The 19,718-nt window shown below is 37.0% G+C and overlaps 1 protein-coding gene across 1 annotated transcript in view; it reads left to right on the top strand.

Moving 5' to 3' along the window:
• Nucleotides 1-19,718, top strand: part of LOC111871136 (dedicator of cytokinesis protein 7) — a 64,866-nt gene that overhangs the window by 26,610 nt on the left and 18,538 nt on the right. The window contains 15 exon segments of the mRNA XM_023863996.2: nucleotides 1,546-1,714; nucleotides 2,680-2,864; nucleotides 3,672-3,769; nucleotides 5,791-5,805; nucleotides 6,416-6,548; nucleotides 6,798-6,966; nucleotides 8,027-8,185; nucleotides 9,878-10,134; nucleotides 11,401-11,582; nucleotides 12,235-12,374; nucleotides 13,269-13,445; nucleotides 14,264-14,390; nucleotides 15,426-15,616; nucleotides 16,697-16,831; nucleotides 17,570-17,722. Of these exon segments, the coding sequence (XP_023719764.1) occupies nucleotides 1,546-1,714; nucleotides 2,680-2,864; nucleotides 3,672-3,769; nucleotides 5,791-5,805; nucleotides 6,416-6,548; nucleotides 6,798-6,966; nucleotides 8,027-8,185; nucleotides 9,878-10,134; nucleotides 11,401-11,582; nucleotides 12,235-12,374; nucleotides 13,269-13,445; nucleotides 14,264-14,390; nucleotides 15,426-15,616; nucleotides 16,697-16,831; nucleotides 17,570-17,722 (2,290 nt within the window).

Below are 19,718 nucleotides of genomic sequence, written 5' to 3'. Positions count from 1 at the left end.
CGGCATGTAAAAGATCCTCATGTCTCTAGGAGACCTCTGAGCAAAATTAGGCAGTTTCCCGCCCAAGTAGTTTCCAATTCCTCCGGTAAATGGGGAAGTATCGGGGACCACTACCGGAGAGGGCCGACCTCACTGGCAGAACGGGGCTTATAGCAAGCACCAGTACTGGAAGGGCATGGCGACTAGTTAGAATAATTAAAAAGGGGGATGCACAGTAGATCAATAAATGGTCGCAGTGCATGGGGTAACCCACCCCCTCAAAATAATAATAATAATAAGATTGTTTGTTTGTTGGAACACATCCATATGAATGAAAGTAAAAATATTAAAGAATATAAGATGTGAGATTTACATGGTATTGAGGATTTTGAGCGTGGTCTTTTGCGTTGTCACTGCAATCTGTTAGCTGGTTATCGTAGTTTGAACACTGTCTTTAGCTTCAGGGTAGTTCATGGTATATCTGGTCTCAAGTTTGGGGGCGGTATGTTCCTCCATTACGTTGGTACCCGTCTGCCAGACCGAATGGTGTCATGACGCAGAAGACAGCGATCTAAAAGAGCGAACAGTTTGATTCTGTAGAGTAGAATTTGAAGAATGTTGAGTGGTTGCATTTTAGCAGAGAAGGTACAGTCATTTTTCTAATGGATGAATGTGATTTTGTATTGAGTTCACTTTGGTAATGCAGTTGAGAACTGTGAGCATGCAGTGGAACCCCCATTTAGTGATCCTTGATTTAAATGTTTTCATTCATTTATCATTCAGTTTCAGTGATCCCAAGTTCATATTCTCAGTGTTAACTTGCTTCCATTTAAGATTTTCCTCAGTAATGTTTAAATCTGCCACCGCCCCAAAGAAACTTTAAATGGGGATTTCACTGATTTTTTTTATTTGATTATTTTTTAATTTTTAATTTGAAACTTCAATAGCACTGGTCCAGATTTCCACTTCTCTGCATATGCGATTATTTTAAATGTGTTTATTCTTGGCAGAATGTTGCTATGGCAGTGAGGGTGTTATTATCATGTATGTTTATTGGTATAACAGGCAAAGTTGTCCCTGTACTTAATTAAACCATTCTTGACCTCAGCACTAGATGGAGGTGAGTGGTCAGGTTCCTCCCCCTGGCCACTTTACCTCAGGGGAGAGCCCCCTGACACCCATTTTATAGGAAGCTGGGTGGGCCCTGTGGAGAAGAGAAAAATAGGGAATTGAACCCCAGCCATCCAACCCATAGCCTGTCACTATACCGACTGACGTATCCCAGCTCCCTATTTACTGGTGTCCTTAGGCAGAAAAGTATGGCAGTTGCGAATGCTGACTTTTGTGATGCGGACAGGTCCTTGCACTTGTTGTCACGCAGCTAAAGTTCAATATTTATTTCTGTTACATGCTGAAGGAAGGAGTTCATCATGCATGTTGGCTGCTGAAGCTCAAATCCAGATCGGAAAAACACAACAACAAATCTCTGTTCTGCTTAGCACACTGAATGAGCACTGTATCTTAGGGGTGTATATGCTCACTTGAAGTTACTTTCTTATTTTTCAGTATACTGGACTTGAATCATGCAAAGCCAGAACCATTGGTGAAGTTCTTACCACTCATCTTAAACAAGTTAATATTGTTGATGGTTAAACCCCCTTCAGTTCTTGGCCAAGTGATGAACATTGGACAGACTGCATTTGAAGCAATAGCTATGCTCGTCAGGAATGTTACTGTAAGTGTAATGCTTATTCTCTATGTCTGATTAGATTTATTTCAGAGATGGTCTTTGCCTCGAGGGAGATGATAATTTGGCAAATTATTGTTCTTCTGACTTCTAAAATGAAAGATGGAATGATGCCTTGTACAGATCCTTTGACCAGAGAACCTGCCACGTTGTTCGTAACACTTTTTGGCATCTTTCCTACTTTCATCAGTAGTGTTCAGTGTTGGCAATACAGTTCGTTATCTGTAGCCAGTGCAATACATGTCTTCTTATTAGCATCCACTTGGGCTAGAATGACCATTTATTCTTGAATAGAGAATGCTTTCTTCTTTGGTTCACTCACAGTGATGGAAAATGAATCACAACCAGAAATTAAAATAAAACTACTAACACAGCAACGTAATAAATGCTGGAACTTGTGGTCACTTACAACAAATTGTATCCAGATAACAAAACTATTTGCTATTTCAGTTTGTAGTAGATTCAAAAAGCAACACTAACACGGATTTAATAAGCACATGGAATTTGTGGTCACTTGTAACTTGCATCTCACATCTTTTGTCACAACATGAGCTCAGCAACGGTAAGAAACATGGCTCTTCTCTACTGGTGCAATCATTGAGCCATAGAATAGTAAATATATGCAAAGACGATAGAGGAGATAGTAAACGATATCTGAAAATCAAATTTTTTTCCTGATATCGAATTTAATGCACTTAAAGAAACAGCAGTAGGGCATTTTATGTCTAATTTGAATGTATACTCAAGGAACTGTGTAGAAAACACAAATGTATATTCCAAGAAAATTTGACATTGTTCTTGTAGAAATTTCAGTGGGACCAGTGTAAATATGTATAGTCTCAGGGAAGGCATAGATTTAAGGAATGTAAAATTCAGGTTTCATTGTACTTCTTTAAGTGTTATATCCTGGTATATTAGCATGCAGGTAAGGAGGGACTTGGCTTTCATTTCAGGCTTTGCAGGAGGGACATCATGATCAACATGGTCGCCATAGTTTACTGACAACATTTGTTACATATCAGTGCATATTGCCTCGCCCAGTTGGCGGCCATCCGCTGAACAGTATCTCTCCTCCACAAAGCCCTGGTTTCGTGCCACGTTCAACTTACATCCCACCCTCTCGTGGCAGGCATCTAAGGTACATTTAAATGCATTTAGTAAGCTAATCGCAGTCTCACATCAGGTATAAACAGATAGTTGTTTTATACCTCACATTTTCTCTGTAAATAGTTCAGCTATGCATTAGACCTCTCACAGAGTTTGGATTTCAGATTTAGCTGTTATGTGTCAATAAATATTGATTCAGAATACTGTATTAGAGCATCATGTTATGTTGGATATATACAGGGCATTCAATCATCGAGGAAACCTGGTAGCAGCATGGGTCGGATACAGTATTTCTCACAGATTGCTGCTGTAACTGCTGATAGCAGAATGAGTAATTAGCGCTGATAAACATGCACACTCTCACTAGTGTAGAGCAGATGGATCATTTCCCCGCAGCTACTGTGCCCTTCCCCGCTAGCGAGAGTGCAGTCATGTTGCAGATTCCCTTGCATCAGTTTCTGTACATGCACACATTTATCGGAATACTGTAAAAAGATGACAAACTTACCATGATTTATAACAGGTGTTGGAAGGGATCCCCTTCCCAGACGATGGATAGAGTCCAAAATAAATCTTATAGTTCTGTACAGCATACACCCTTGTCAGATACTTTTAAAGTCTATTAACTTAGAGATTGTTGTTATTTGTTGGGTGACTAGAAACATTGGAATAATATGTATAGTGACCTTTTGAACCTTATGAAATCCCTTGACAAGTTTGGTCAATGTCAGAGGTTCTTGAATATTCCTGCTTATTTGTTCCTGCATCCTCATCATGTGCTTTTGTGTCTTCATTCCATTACTAGTAATTATTATTGTGTAATGACTCTAATGTGCAGGAGCAGTAGCAACCCAGATATGCATACAGTTGGTGATGAGGATGAAGAAATAAACACACTGGCTCGTGGCTTAGATCGCACATGTAGCATGAGAACAGGTACAGTATGTGCCATTTAGAATTACTTGTGTGTTGATCAGCATCTCAAACAGAACGTGTTCCAGTCATAAAAACTGACATGGGTGTCGACATTTCTCTATACAGGAAAGGGGTGGGAACAGACTCTTGTAAAAATGTACATTGCTTTGAGCTTTTAAAGTTTATTAACAATTGCCAGATATAGATTAATCTCTTTACTTATGTTTTATTTTTTCATATTTGTTATTTATTTATTGTTTATTTACTTATTTATTTATGTAATGATCCTGTCAGTAGCTGTGACTATGTTATGTTAACTTAGTTTATGCTGTCTTGTGCTCATATTTCTTATATTACAGAACAAAATGCTTATGTGTTTTGTAATCTGGAATATTTTTATCCTTTGCTGTTTATTGTGCACAGGGTATATTGACGTTGTTACCACACATACATTGTATCGTATTTCTCCTTGCTGAATTTCTTCATTTTTTAAATATAGTTTTATCTATTTTCTTCTTTGTTTAATTATTTTTCTTCCTTTATTTCATTCTCTTCCCTCCCCTTTTTCCCTGCTTCTGTTTGTGTACATTTTGAAATGTAAGGATATTTTCTTTATTGAAGTGAATGAAAACTGTACTGCATGTAAGGTAAAGATACAGTAAGTTGTGAAGTGATAGAATATTAGAGCATGGAGTGCAGTATGGTGTGAACCTGTAAGATCATGTGCGCTGTATATCCGGTACACTATGAAGAAAGCAGTCTTCTGGGATATGGCACTGCTTTTACCAGTTCTCACGGTCTCTTCGCTTGCAGATTTCTTATATTTTTCCTTCTACCCTGAAGATAGAGGCGATACGTTCCTCCGAAACGTCAGTTAACACCACATATACACGGTGCCAAATCCCAGAAGACTGCTTCCTTCATAGTCACTGCCGTGGAAGCCTCAAATCTTACACAGTACACTATTGTTTGAAGAGTGATTGTGACATGGTGAGAATGTTCAGAGTGAGCTATTGCTACTGATTCCCGGATGAAGCAGTGTAGAAAAGAGATGAAAATATACTGTAGTTTCCATGCATGTAATGTATATCAATTGTAATTAACATACCTGATACTTCCTTCTGTTATGGAACTTCAATTTTGATGCCTTTTCCTTTCTTCCTGATTCCTCAAGTATTTCTTATTTGATTCATTGCGTTCTAAAGAAACTGACACTGTTTATTTTTCTAATCGAAAGCAGAATAACAAAACTGTATTGTGTGTGAATATGGTCTAATTTTCTCATTTCAGTAGCCACAAATTTCACATTCAGTAATCAGTCTATGCAGAAATCATAATTAGTTTGTAATTTTAAAATTAAGTTGAATGTTTCTTCACACTGAATGCAGTGAACTGTAATATAATTAAATGGCCTGTGCTATACTAAACATAGTAGAATGTAATGTGTAGTGTGTGCGATGTAGTGGATTGAAATGGCACAGTGCAGGGCTTGTAACTTAATGATTTGGTTTCAGATATATCAAAGAATGAGATGTAAACAAAGGCAAAGGACATAGTCTTTGAGTGGCAGATATAAAAGGGCCATATAACATTTTACTTTCACCCAGAAATGATAGAAAATACGTTCCATTTATATAGTGATTTTGGCTGCGCCATAGCTCAAGTGGTTAGTCACTGGCTTTCCACCGCGGCGGCCCGGGTTCAATCCTGGAGTACTTCGATTTCCCCTGCCAATCTTCATTCCACCAATTGCTCCACAATCACCCTCACCTATCATCTGGGGCTGATACAGTAGGTCAGAAGTGGCCACAGTATAAGGGACTTATTCCCACCCCACTAGCAATAAAAAGAAAGAAAAAAAAAATATATATATGTAGTGATTTTAGTAGTTTCAGCCTTTTTTAGACACTTGTACACTATTATTAGAAAGCTGTACTACAAGTCTGTTACGTAAGAAGTATTACATTATGGCTGCCTTTTTATGATGAGTATTAATGGTAGTAAAATTTATGTATGATCTGTCTGTTTTGCTCATGCTTGAGGTGTGGAAAATGGGGGTAAGTGCTAATATTCAGTGTTAATTTTACATATCTTTCCCTTTTTAGGTCAGTTTAAGTGAAATTATGGAAGTAGACAATTTGTATCACCACTTTTTATGAGCTAGCAGCTTTATATGGGTATATGTGTTTAATACTGAAGTATCTTCTTTATGAGGGCAGAACATACATGACCTTCCTCTTCCATTTGTGTCCATGCAGGCTTGCAGTTGATCTAGCATTTTTGAACAGCCTCTGAACCAAGAAATCTGTGAAGGTGTCACTGTCATCTTCAGGAACCAAATCCAGTAACAGTGTTCAACTTCAGCCATAGGACACATTAATATAGTGACTCGTTTCTGTGTTGGTGTTTTTTAAAGAAACTTTAATTTAAAAATGTTGGATCAGGCTAATAGTCACAGTGAAGTTTCGGTAAAAACTCCTTGCTGTCTTAATTATTTTATATAAGCGTAATATCATCAGGTTGGTCGCACTTTCTTTTATTTGAATATTTTATAGTTTCATTATGGGCTATACTCACTTCATTTTGGCTTTACTGTAAGAAATTGCTTTTTGTTTTTCAAGAAATATTTATGCACATTTTTAATGTAACATCTTTTTCCACACATAGGACCCAGTCAAGAAAATATTTTATACCAGCTGTCCAAACTGCAGTTACCACATAAGATTGTACATGAAGAACTGGCACTTCAGTGGGTGGTATCAAGTGGTTCAGCTAGAGAGCTTGCAATGGCAAATTCATGGTTTGTATCTGTGCATTCTTCATTTCAGCATGAACAAAATTATATAGTGTTAAATTGGTATTTTGAGTTTGTTACTGTGTTGTAGCTAGTTCACTGTATTGTATATTATGACGTTAGATGGCATAAAATTACATATATGTATTCAAAATAATAAGTTGATGCTATTTCTGTGGACCATATTCATTTGGCTGTAACAAATGACAGGAAACTGGTGGATAATAATGTCAGATATGTTTTGTTTTCCTACAGGTTCCTCTTAGAGCTTATGGTAAAAAGTATGGTAGAGCATCTTGATGCCACGCAAAGTCTGGATGTCCCCCGAAAAATGCGCTTCTCACAACAGTTTACTGATGATGCCACAACTTTGGTTGCAACGATTACTTCAGATATCTGGGGCTGATACAGTAGGTATGCTAAGGTGAATGAATGAATGAATGAATGAATGAATTAGCATTTCCTTTAAGTCAACACTTTATACTGAAAATGAAAGATAAAGTTGTCTCTGTGTGCTTAATTAATTAAGCACTATGCCATGCATTATTTTTTGATAAGGATCTGGTACAGTGAATTGGGGATGAGACCGTTCGCTATGCACAAAAGTTAAAAAATCTAGAGCTAAATGTTTTTTACAAGTGTTCCAGAGTAAATGATTGGCTGCCTATGACAGTAGAAGAAGTATCAACTATCCTGGGACCTCTCATGCTTGTGGGGATTGTTACAAAAGCCCAGTCTGAGACAGTACTTCTCACCAAATGAGCTGGTAGCCATTCCCACTTTTGGTTCTGTCATTTCCTTGGGCAGATTTGAAAGCACCTGCAGATTTCTGCATTTCTTAGACAATTCCAATGATAAGACCACAGAAATTGTTCAAAATCTGTCTAAATTAAAATTCCAGACTGCCACAACAAGATATTTTCATTGTTGATCATTTGGGACATGAATCAGTGCAACAGGACGCTAAAATATAACATGACTGAAGAAGGGAGACTTTACTATTTTCAGGACTTTGGTGTTATTCTGTGCAACGATGGGTGTTTTTAGGTCTACCACACAAACAGAAATTACCGAGGTGTTGTAAAATGCATATATGTAATTTGGAGCAAGTAGGGATTTAACATTACACATTTAATTTAAATTGAAAGAAAATCATGAAAAATATTTCAATTGAAAATTTTTACACTTCCTACAGCAAAATTTAAATATCCTTAAATAATGCCCCTGCATCATGCTGTAGATTGCTGATTAGGTGCCCCTGCTTTGAAGGGTTAATCGGTGGTATTTTACATATGAAAAGTGGTGAGAAATTTACTGTTCTAGTAGCTTTCATAACTATTAGGTAGTAGTCATTATATGCCGTACTTGTTCTCACATGGCCACAGCAATTTGAGGTAGGAATAATGAAAATTGTTTGCAGAGATAAAGTCTGTAAATAAGTGTAATTTTTGGAAAAATAATTCAGTACATGGTTTTCTTTATAGCTAACTCAGAACCTTAATTCAAGCCTGGGATTCTTTCTGTTCGATCTCCTTTCTATCATGGACCGTGGCTATGTATTCTCCCTTATAAGAATGTACTGCAAACAAATATCAGCAAAGATTTCATCATTGCCAGATGCTATCAGTCTCATCAGTCTCAAGGTTAGTAGTAATTAGTGAATATTATAAGGTGTACTGTTTCATATGCTGAAATAATTTGACTGATTCTTAGGTTTCTTGTTCGTTTCCCCCCCCTGGGGGTGGGGTGAGACTGAGTCCACTTGGTATGTCGGCCACTATTTGGCCTATTTTACCAGCCCCGGATGATAGATGATGATGTATGTATGGATCAGTTGGTGGAATGAGAATTGGCAGGAGAAATTGAAGTACTTGAAGGAAACCTTCCTCAGTGCCACTTTGTCCACCACAAATCCCACATGACCTGACCTGGGCACAAACCCAGGCTGCCACAGTGGGAAGCCGGCGGCTAACCACCTGAGCTGTGGTACAGCCATCTGATTCTTGGTGCATGCCAAGGAATTGAGATTCTTGTTATCAGTAACAGTTTCAAGGACCATTCAGTCTCTTGTCCATGAACACAGTTACTATACCTCGTACAATTTCAGTATGTTTGTTCTCAGACTTTAACTGGTGTACAATTTACAGAATTAGTCCTGCACAAAAATGTGAGAGAAATTTTATAGTATTAATCTGGACTGAGTTAGTACTTTTCTGCCTTTTTCTTACTTTTGTTCAAGTTAATAGCTTAATTTTTTCCCTCTGCCCTTCATCCTCGTTGGTATGGTTTGTTATTCTGTTAGTAAGATAATGTTAACATTTGTATAATGCATGCTCACCTTTTCTAGTGAAGAAATGTTAAGACCACATACAAGTTTTAATTTTTCTTTGCTAACAGTTTTCTTTATATCAGCAATTAATGTTCATTGTTGTGAAAGAATATGGAAGATCTGATAGTCATGTCTGTGTGAAAATAATATTACTTGAAATTTTAAGCTCACATTGTTTACTAAATTCTCACTTTCTGATAATATAATATTATCTTATTTGCTATAATGCTGTATGACAGTTGACATATTTTACTGATGTGTGTATCAGAAGGTGTATGAAATTTTGTTTTGTTTTGCCTTATATTTTTATGTTTTGAATTAAGTGATGTTTACAGTTGAGAATGCAGACTTTACATATAAAAAATATGCCATCTGTACCCCCTAGTATAGCAATAGTTTATAATGATAACATTTTGCCATCCTGCAAGAGAATGTTCGGAAATATACCCTGTAGCAGGGCCCCTATATATAATTCTGAAATAGCTTCATTTGAGTAACTGGATTATAAAATTATAGTCTGTTCAACAGCCGATGTAAAGGTAAGTTAAAAGAAAAAAGGTAAAGCTATCCCTGTAATGGGCTGCGGAGGCCCATAGGGTTCAGAGACATCGAGGCCCCCCCCCCCATGCACACATTTTATAGACAGATGATAGTGAGGGTCATTCATTCATTTCTTTATTTTCCATATATCCATACAGATAAAAGACCTAGGTTGTCACCCTTACACACCGGGTACCCTTTACCCCCTGTAAGATTCCTGGTACTCATTTCCGTTAGAGGGTGAGTTGACCTCAGGACCCATAGTTGCAGCTGAAATGATTTGGTCAATTGAAAAATTCAGTGACACTGGGAATTGAACCCATCAGCCTTCCAGCTTGTAGAATATTGCCTTAACCAACTGTACTACTGTGTGCCCCATTCAACAGCTGATGTAGGGTTATGAAGTAACCCTGTCAGTCATTGTAAATCTGATTCAGAGTAATAGCAAATGTGTTGTTGGTTTCAGCTGGATTTCTTGCGAATTATTTGCAGTCACGAACATTTTGTGGCTTTGAATCTCCCATTTGGCACTCCGTTTATGCCCAGCTCTGCACCTGCATCACCCAGTCCTTCTATTGCTTCATCAACCAGTCAGTCATCATTCATCTCAACACTTGTTGGTGGCGATAAGGTGAACTTTGCTGAGCTTTCAGCAGATTTCAGACAGCAGCATTTCTTAGTTGGACTTGTGCTGAGTGATCTTGCTACAGTTTTAGATCTTCAGTGAGTGTATTATTTTGTTTTACCATATATTTTCTAATGATTATTTTGTGATTCAGTCTTAACCGCACTGAAGCTGACAAAACGTGGCATATAATGTGCAATAAGTTATGCACAAAAAACATAATTTGCAGAAGAGAGCAGAAAGTACAAGATAAATGTCATAGAATTTTTCAGCGTGTATAAAAGAATCACATGTAATAAATCTTTATTTTTGAAGCACAGCTAAACTATGCCTAAAGTGAAATGTAATTGTGGGGTGAGTGTAGTGACAGTACCTTAAAAATAAATGGTTGCATATTTTCATATCTAATGAATGGATCTTAATGTTTTTAACAGATTATATTTGATCACCATGTTGTGGTATTTTATAACAAATTTATGTATAGTAAAATTCCATATACATTTTCTTTTGATTGAGTTTAAACACTAAAATGAGGGAAGTGTTCAGTGGAGGAAATTTAATGTCATGGTGACTGACTTGGGAAACATAATAAAATGGGGATTCCATCATATCTATACCATCACAGAACTTCACAACTAAAAATGTGTAGTAAACTCGGTTATGTTATATTTGTTAAGGTGTTTTCACCTCTCTAATTATTTTCATAATCAGGCCTTATGTGTAATTTGTGCAAGCCACTTTGGCAAATAATGACATGTTGAGTAATTTGTAACTATTATAAAAGGGGGAAAGTTGTGGCTGTGGTAATCTCATTATCACTATGCCATGGGTCCATATGAGGGAGTGGCTGTATAGTTCCACATATTGTTGACCTCAGGACTCCTTGGAGGTGAGTCTTCAGCTTCAGTTTGAAATTAAATTTGAAGTTAAATTTAAAATGACACGTGATTTTTAATATTATGAATTAAAATTATTTGCATACAAATAATTTCATATCAGATTTTCATCACATGAATGTTGATGTGATTATATATATATATATATATTGTTGGTATGATTAATTGTATTAAAGTTTCTATTGAATCAAGTTTTATGATTGCATGTTGTTTATTGTCTGTTGTTTGCTACCTTTATATAATCTGTTAGTGTGCTTTCTTTGTGATTTGTTTATTCATTAATGCATTTGGTTATACAATATATAAGTTGTAATGTAATTATAATCCTAATTATCAAGTAAATATTTGTTGTAAGGAGCAATCTGAGGATTCTAGTTAACTGCATTTGCATTACAATAAAAAATATTTAAGTTGTTATTTAATTGTGATTTTTCATTTTGTTATTTACAAGTTTGTCTTTTGTTATAGGAACCCAAGTCTACATAACAAGGTTGTTAATCTTGTTCGTAACCTGATGACGTGTCATGACTGTGATCCGCGTTATGCTGAACCAGAATGCAGAGCTCGAGTGGCTGCTCTGTATCTGCCCTTACTGGGCATCATTATGGATGTGCTGCCACAGTTGCATGGATATCAGATGGAAACTAGAGGTAGAGGAACTGATTTACTCACTGACACATTAACTGTCTGACAGTGAATCCCAGAATCATAGCCTGCTATTCTGTCCTATGCTGAAACAGCTTAATCCACTTCAGACTTGAGTAACTGCTAAGTGTTCTGGTGTTCATTGCTTGGTTAATTAATGTGTACTCTTATTATACAGAATCCCTCTGAGGCAGTTTTCTTGTGTTTGTTCCAAAACGATTACTAGTGGTCTCCTGGGTTATGTCACAGTTTACTAGGAATGTACCATCATTTCAAAGGTGCATATTGCCTCAAGTTTCAGGCTGACTACATGTCATGACAACCAAGAAGACTACATACAGTGTGGACAAACACTGCCGTAAAATCCTCATAGGTTTTTTTTGTGCGGGGGGGGCATGTTTAGCTTTGTGAAGAGCTTCCTCTTTATAATGCCATTGTCTTTCAGTTCTCACACCACCATTTTTTCATATTAAAAGTCCCTCCGTATTTCCTGTATTTAACCTCTACAGTTGAAACATCATTGAACTCTGTGTTCATTGCTATGCCAAGTACCATACTAGTGTCAGCTAGAATTTATTTGCAATTTGTGTGTGCAGATGCCTTCATGTGTGGACTAAGTCTTAGAGAATGTGAAATGAAACTCAACTGAAATTGCAGGCCAGACGCTGTTTGCACCAACTCTGGACGATACGGAGCCACAGAGTGGAATCAACCAGTCAGTGGCTATGGCAATAGCTGGAACATCAACATTTGGGCAGAAAGCAAGTGGCACTGAGACATATCCATCTTTCCAACAGGTAAAACATTTAAAAATTTATCCAGTTGATAAGAAAGAGTAACAACAAGGAAGCAGAATGTTTATTGGTTTCAAGGTTTCAGATGTATAATTCATAATTTATTTACATCCATAAACTGTTACACAAGTACAATTGGACAAGTCAGTTTAAGCCATCTAAAACACTACAAGTCAACAACTCTTAAAAATATACAAAATGATACACAAAACTAAGAACAATCAAATCATCTTAGAATCAGTGTCCCCCTGCTGAAGCTAGCAACCGAGGATGACATCCCCAACAATCCAATATAAAGCAACACATACACTTACACCATCTATATACATCCACACCACATCAGAACCAACCTGAACCATCAAACTACCATCCATCATTGTTATTAAAGAGCTCTTGCAGAGAATAAAATCAGTTTTGTAATAAATATGCTTTTAATTTATTTTTAAAACTTAGAAATTTTCTATTATTTTTAATTAAGGGGGCAAGCTGTTATGTATTTTAATTCCCATGTTAATTACACTTATTTTGCAATGAACAGTGTTGCATGTTTGTACATACAAATCCTGTTTTCCTTTAGTGTAATACTTGTGAATGTCAGAATAAATGAAACAACGCTGATAATGAAAGCATGTCTTCAAGAGGTGGATTATCAGACAGTTGGACAACTGTGAATTTAAATCCAGTTCACTTGGAGAGTAAATAATGTATTACAGGAAGCTGTCTAACCACATAACATTTACTGAGTTTATTAAGCAGATTTGAATAGTTTGTCTGCCTTCCTTCAGCACTCAAATTAGTATAAAATTCATGTAGTTTGTGTACTTATCCAATGTAAGTTGGGAGTATACTGTGAGATGCAAAATTGTGTGAACTGTGCCTTTATTAATTTGATTTCAGAACCGTAAGTATGGTCTGAGCAGTGAGACAACACGCAACCTGCTTATATGTTTCCTTTGGATTATTAAGAATGTGGATAAGACCATGTTGAAGCAGTGGTGGACTGAGCTGCCCTCCCAAAGGTTACACCAGCTTCTGGAGTTGCTTAACATCTGCATCTCATGCTTTGAATATAAGGTAGGATTTGTACAGGTAATTCCTTCTTCTGTAGCATTTTCTGTAATAGATCATGTAAGAGGCAAATATTGTATATTTTGTATTAAAACCATATTGAATTTGTTCAAGCAGATCATATTTTTGTAATACATACCATGCTGTGCAGCCTCCCATTTTCTTTCTGCATCTGCCATTAATATATTCACTTGTTAGTGACTAGACATGGAGTTTGGCTTGGTAATTGGATTTGTTAGACACATAACTGCAGCCCTTAACACTTCTTGGTGTATTATTCCTGTTCACACTAGTACTTTTTCCTCGACATTATCTGTGATTTTTACGTCAAGTGACCTTTGCATTGACACACAATTTCGTGAAGTCAGAAACCGATGTATTGCAGCTTTGGTTTCTTAACTTTGATGGTACTTTGGGCAACCTCATGGCAGCTTGCAAGTTTTGACTTTGAAATATATTTCTGTCTTCCTCATTTTCTTGCTTGTTACTCTTACATCAGTATATATATATATCATTTCAAATTTATGGCAGTGACCTATATTTTTCAGCCCTTAAAATAGGCCAAGAGACTCTTTAATTTGGTAAATGCAGTACTGATCCATTTTAACATGACCCCATTGTGTACAGTAAAATCAATTATCAGTAAATTCTTTAAGTTAAGGACTGAAAAATTGATGATCAGGTTGTCATAGAGAAAGTTCTCAATTTAATCTTGAAAATTTGAGGCTAGCACATGTCTGATGCTTACATTATATATAATGGCTGCTAGTCATAAATTATAGCATACATATAATTCTTAAAATATTCTGTTTTTTATGTTTCAGGGAAAGACGGCAATTAAACGTTGTGCACAACAGAACTTTCATAAAACAACTGACATAAAGTCTCGTTTAGAAGATGTGATACTGGGGCAGGGCTCTGCTCGAAGTGAAATGATGATGCGACGCAAAGGTGATACTGTTAAGATCATCTTAATTTGTAGTTTAGAAACAACAGTGTTTTAAAAATAGCATATGAACAGATTCCTGCTGTGCTGGACCTCTTGGTATAGCTACTTTCATACCTGGAGTGGCACCAGAATTTGGAGCAACGTGATTACAGCCTGAATAAAACTGAGCAGTTTAGTTTGAAAGTAATGTGGCTAACTTGTTTGGAACATACCCATTTTAAGTCTAGGATTGAGCATCAGATATCCTTGCTGAGGTTTCATTGCTTTTCTTACGTTTTTCTCTAGAGATACCAGGACAGTACTTTGAAATGGGCCACAACTACTTCCTCTTAAATCATTCCCAATTCATCATTCATAATGGTTAGCACACTGTATAAACAGTGAAGTTGAAATGAATGGTGGAGTAGCCACAGGGCTTAAATGTTACTGATCATCAGTTTCTTACTGTATGGAAACTTCAGCTATACTATGCCTGTATGAAGCCCAGTCACACTCCCTCCAGCCCCCCATAACAGTCTTGAAAATGATTCATTGTGGAGTATATTAATATCAGAATGTTTATGGAAGTTTATAAAGGTTATAATCAGATGCATTTATTTATTTTTGTTTTTTGTTCCTTCTGTTGTATCTACACCATTTTCTCAATGATCTGTTACGATTTCTAACCATCTCTTTTTCTGCCTTTGTAAATTTTCTTAAATGCTGTCACCTACTTCAAAATGAAGTCTGGCACAGATATATTCATTTTTATCTCAAAGAAATTTCAAACAAAAATACTATTTTTGTCACTGGCAGTGGATATTTAGNAAACCGTCACATGCAACAATAAAGTGCTATTACCTACAATCTGTAACAAAATCAGGAACATCAGTTGTTATCCTAATTGTATTATGTTTATTATTATTTTATTTCATTCAAAATCCAAAATAAGGATACAGAATTTGTCATGATATTCTCAAATACATACCACACCACAAAACATACGGGAAAACTGATTAATATGATAATACTTGATATTTTGTTGTTACTTACTTTAGAACGAAATCCACCATCTCCTGGTTGGCCTGGAGATCGTTTACGCTGGAGGAAGGAACAGATGGCGTACCGTCCAAGCTCTGAACTTCCTGAGCGTCCACGAGCTGAGATTGAGACAGATGCACACATTGAAGGCAATCTTGCAACAGAAGTTAGCTTTATCATATTAGACACATTAGAAAGGATTGTTCAGGTAAAAGTCTTAATAAAATTTACAGCTATGATGGTTATGTATCTCTGTTCACACATACCTTCTGTTCCTGCACAATTTAAGTCTAATTATTCATGTCTTAAGACTTTATAATATTGATTAATTAATTACAAGAATGTACAATGGAAATGGAGTAAAGCATTTTCTGTTGGTTCTTCCAGTAATGGAATCTAAGTGTCTGTATGTCTGAGTGGAGAATTTATTCAGTCTTAAGGAAGAAATGTTTGGTATGCGCAGAGCTGTGCTATTGCATGATCAGACAGCATTGGCTGACATCAAAAATTTACATTTTTGCACTAAGTGATTACTTTCTTTACCGCATTTAGAATGACTTAATGTCTTCAAGGTTGAGTGTCATCAGATTTTAGCCAGCGTCTATCACATGGTGTAATTTGAATTTCCTTTTCAGTCCAGTGACTTATTTTGTTGTGTATTGTGTCATATGGCCAATGAACAGGAGTTGATCATTTTTTTCCTAATTGTGCTTGTTGTTGTTTAAGTTAAACAATATCCAGTTCTAATTATGATTATGAAATAGATGTCCTTAGTTTTACAAAGAAGCATAAGTATGTCTGAGAAGTAGGAAGGAGGTATGGATTGACTTTTGACATTCACAGAGAAAAACCCGATTAGCTTTTCTTGTGTGGCAGAAGAGCAGTCACACAGAAGCGTATGTGATGTGCGGAGAATGAAGAGTTGGGATCCATATTCTCTTTTTGTGTAGATATGGTTTAAAATGTGGAAAGCAAATGGAAAAACTACCACATTATCACTTTCCTGGATAGTCTCTTTCCAAAAACAGAAGATCGCATTAAGTGGAGAAACTGTTTTGGAAGAGACTGTGGACCTGATGATGATGATGATGATGATGGTTTAAACCTTTTGGTATGCTGTTTAAATTCTCTGCATCCTGGTACTCTGTAACCATAAATTTAAATGGCACTTGTAAACTGTGTTCTATGTATAATCTGCAGACTGGTGTAGATTAGTCTTAGAATACGGCATGTCATGCAGAGCATTTTGAAAATGGCTTGACTCATGAGAGGATTAATTGAATTGCAGGTAGCATCCCAGCTAGACAACTTACAGAGCCTGCTGGGTGTTGTTCTGAAAGTGCTGCTGCATGCACTTGGGCGAAACCAAAGCACATGTGTGCTTCAGAACATGTTTGCCACACAGCGATCTCTTGTGTTCAAGGTAGGTTGCTGAAAACTATTTTTGTTTGTATGAGAAACATCAGTGTTGCACGTGGTAGCGTAGTTGGTTGAGGGGCTATGCCACAAGCCAGAAGGTCGCGGGTTCAAGTCCCGATGAGGTCAATGGATTTTTTTCAGTTGACCTAATCCTTCCAGCTGCACTGTGGCCCTGAGGTCGACTCAGCCTCTAACAGAAATGAGTACCAGGAATTAAATAAATAATATTCCTGGGAAGTAAAGCGCGACCGGCGCCTAAGGCTGACAACCTTATCGCCATCTATGAGCCGATTGTCTAGATAATGTGGGCCTTCACGGCCTGTTACAGATATAGCTTTACTTTTTTCTTATACTTTTTATGAGAAGCACTAGTGGTTGAGTTGTACCTGTTCTCCTCCATATGCCATATGCCTTGATTAATTAATGACGGACAACTTTTTTTTCTTTGGCGGCGCTAGAGCCCCAATTTGGGCCCTTGGCCTACCTCCATGAAACTCTTTGTTTCACTTCGATTTACTAGATCTTAGACATTTGGTAGGACTCCTTGGGCAGGTGATCAGCTCATCACAAGGCCTATATCTGTACACAATCACAGAAAAATGCAAGCGCGCGCACAGACAAACATTAAATATCCATGCTCTGCGTGGGATTCAAACCCACGATCCCAGCTTCCAAGCGAGCAAAGACAGGCCCAAGGACAACTTTACATTATTAGAAACATGACATATGATTTTGTTTTCAGTTTCCAAATCTGCTGTTTGATGAAGAAACTGAACAGTGTGCAGATCTTTGCTTGCGTCTTCTCAAACACTGCAGCTCCAGCATGAGCAGTGTCCGTTCACAGGCCTCTGCTTCACTGTATCTTCTTATGAGACAAAACTTCGAGATTGGAAATGTATGTATTATAGATGAATGAATGAATGTATAAGGGGTGGGCCTTCTCGGCCCTTGCACCCCTACCTACAGTGATCTATTGTGCTTCCTCTTTTTATTATCCCTTCAGCAATCCTGCACTTCGAATGAAGCGCAGGATTTCGTACATGGGGGGCATGTCACTTGGTTCCATAAAGTATTGACCCAAGTGATGTAATCTTAAATAAGCTAAGGCCTCACATTCCCACAGGATATGTGTGGCTGTTTCATTTTCTTCTTGGCACCTCTCACAAGTGGGACTATCACTTAGTCCCTATTTGAACAGGTGTCCTTTGAGGTGACAGTGTCCTTTAAGTAGTGCCACCACCCATCGTAGCTGGTTCCTGTTTAACTTCAACAGTTCCTTCGCTCTTTTAGCAGAGGGTCCTCATATGAGTCCCTTTGCTTGCCTGAGTCCAGGCAAGAATCTCCAGTATTTCTTGTGCTTCATATTTGTCCAGTCCCTAGTCTTACACAGTTCAAGTGTGATTTCCTGGCCATTATTAATCTTTCTCATCAGAATTGTATACTGGTGTAGGATTCAGATTTTATAGTCTGATTTTNGTCCCTTTGCTTGCCTGAGTCCAGGCAAGAATCTCCAGTATTTCTTATGCTTCATATTTGTCCAGTCCCTAAGTTCCAGTGTGATTTCCTGGCCATTATTAATCTTTCTCAGCAGAATTGTATACTGGTGTAGGATTCAGATTTTATAGTCTGATTTCAGTTTTAAGAGTCTATATTTTTCTGGATCTTATAGCTTAATGAATGCTATGAATACAATTTATTTTCTGAACCACTGCATTTCCACAGTAGCATAATCGGTTGAGGCACTATGCTACAAGCTGGAAGGTCACGGGTTCAAGTCCCCATGAGGTAGAATTTTTAAATTTACCTAATCCTCCCAGCCACACTATGAACCTGGGTTCAACTCAGCCTCTAACAGAAATGAGTACTAGGAATCTTCCAGGGGGGTAAAGGGTGGCTGGCGTGTCAGGCTGACAACCTCACCACTATCCGTGCGCCAATTGTCTAGAGAAAATGTGGGATCCTTGATGTCTCACAATCCTGTGGGCCTTCACAGCTTGTTACAGGGATAGCTTTTTACCACTGCATATCAGATATTCAAGGGAATTTAGAACCCAGGCTGTCAACTATTATGCTGGGAGTTTAAATACAGTGTCCTAAAATTTAAACTATAATAAAATACTATATTAAAACAGTCTATGTGTAATTAAATTATTTGTATATTAACCTTTTTGAGTCCCTGAATGATAATGTTTGCCTTTCTCTGAATACTTTCATCTCCATTTGCAGACATATATTCTGGATAGGCACTTAAAAAAAATTAGGCCATAAATATGGAGCCTGGCAACCATTAAAATGGCTGTGCAGTTTGGGACCATTTTAAGATATGATGTTGTAGTATGGATACTGGACTGTGATGTCAGTGTAGGTGCATATAACCAGAGATGAAGCAAAGTCTTGAAGTATTACAGCAAAATGTATAGTATTTTGAATTTGGAATGTTTATTGCATGTAAGATATTATTACTTAAAATACAACTTAATTATTTGCAGTTTCAGTTTCAGTTTATTGTAATATTCCATCAATCAAGAACAGGCTACAGATGTTGCCAGTCTGATATAGAACCAGTCACAGATATACAATACACCAAATACTCAAAGAATATACTACGCATGCTTTGAATAATAAAGCGTCAGTCATACAATTACAAATCAAAACAACTCAACATAATACATTGTGAACTGGAAAATAAATCAGTCACTAAATACTAATGTATACGATTAGCATTAAAGTATATTAAGTAAGAGCCAGCAAGAGCCCTATAAGACATTTGACATTTAGTAACATTGATTACCGGTCCTTTCTAATTCATCATCATCAGTAATCTGTCAAGACGACAGGTCCACAGTCTCTTCCAAAACAATTCCTCCACTTAATGTGATCTAGAGGTTTCT

This window comes from Cryptotermes secundus, unplaced genomic scaffold (assembly GCF_002891405.2).
Source record: "Cryptotermes secundus unplaced genomic scaffold, Csec_1.0 scaffold250, whole genome shotgun sequence".
NCBI classification, from domain to species: Eukaryota; Metazoa; Arthropoda; class Insecta; order Blattodea; family Kalotermitidae; genus Cryptotermes; species Cryptotermes secundus.
This window is presented reverse-complemented; position numbering and strand designations above follow the sequence as displayed.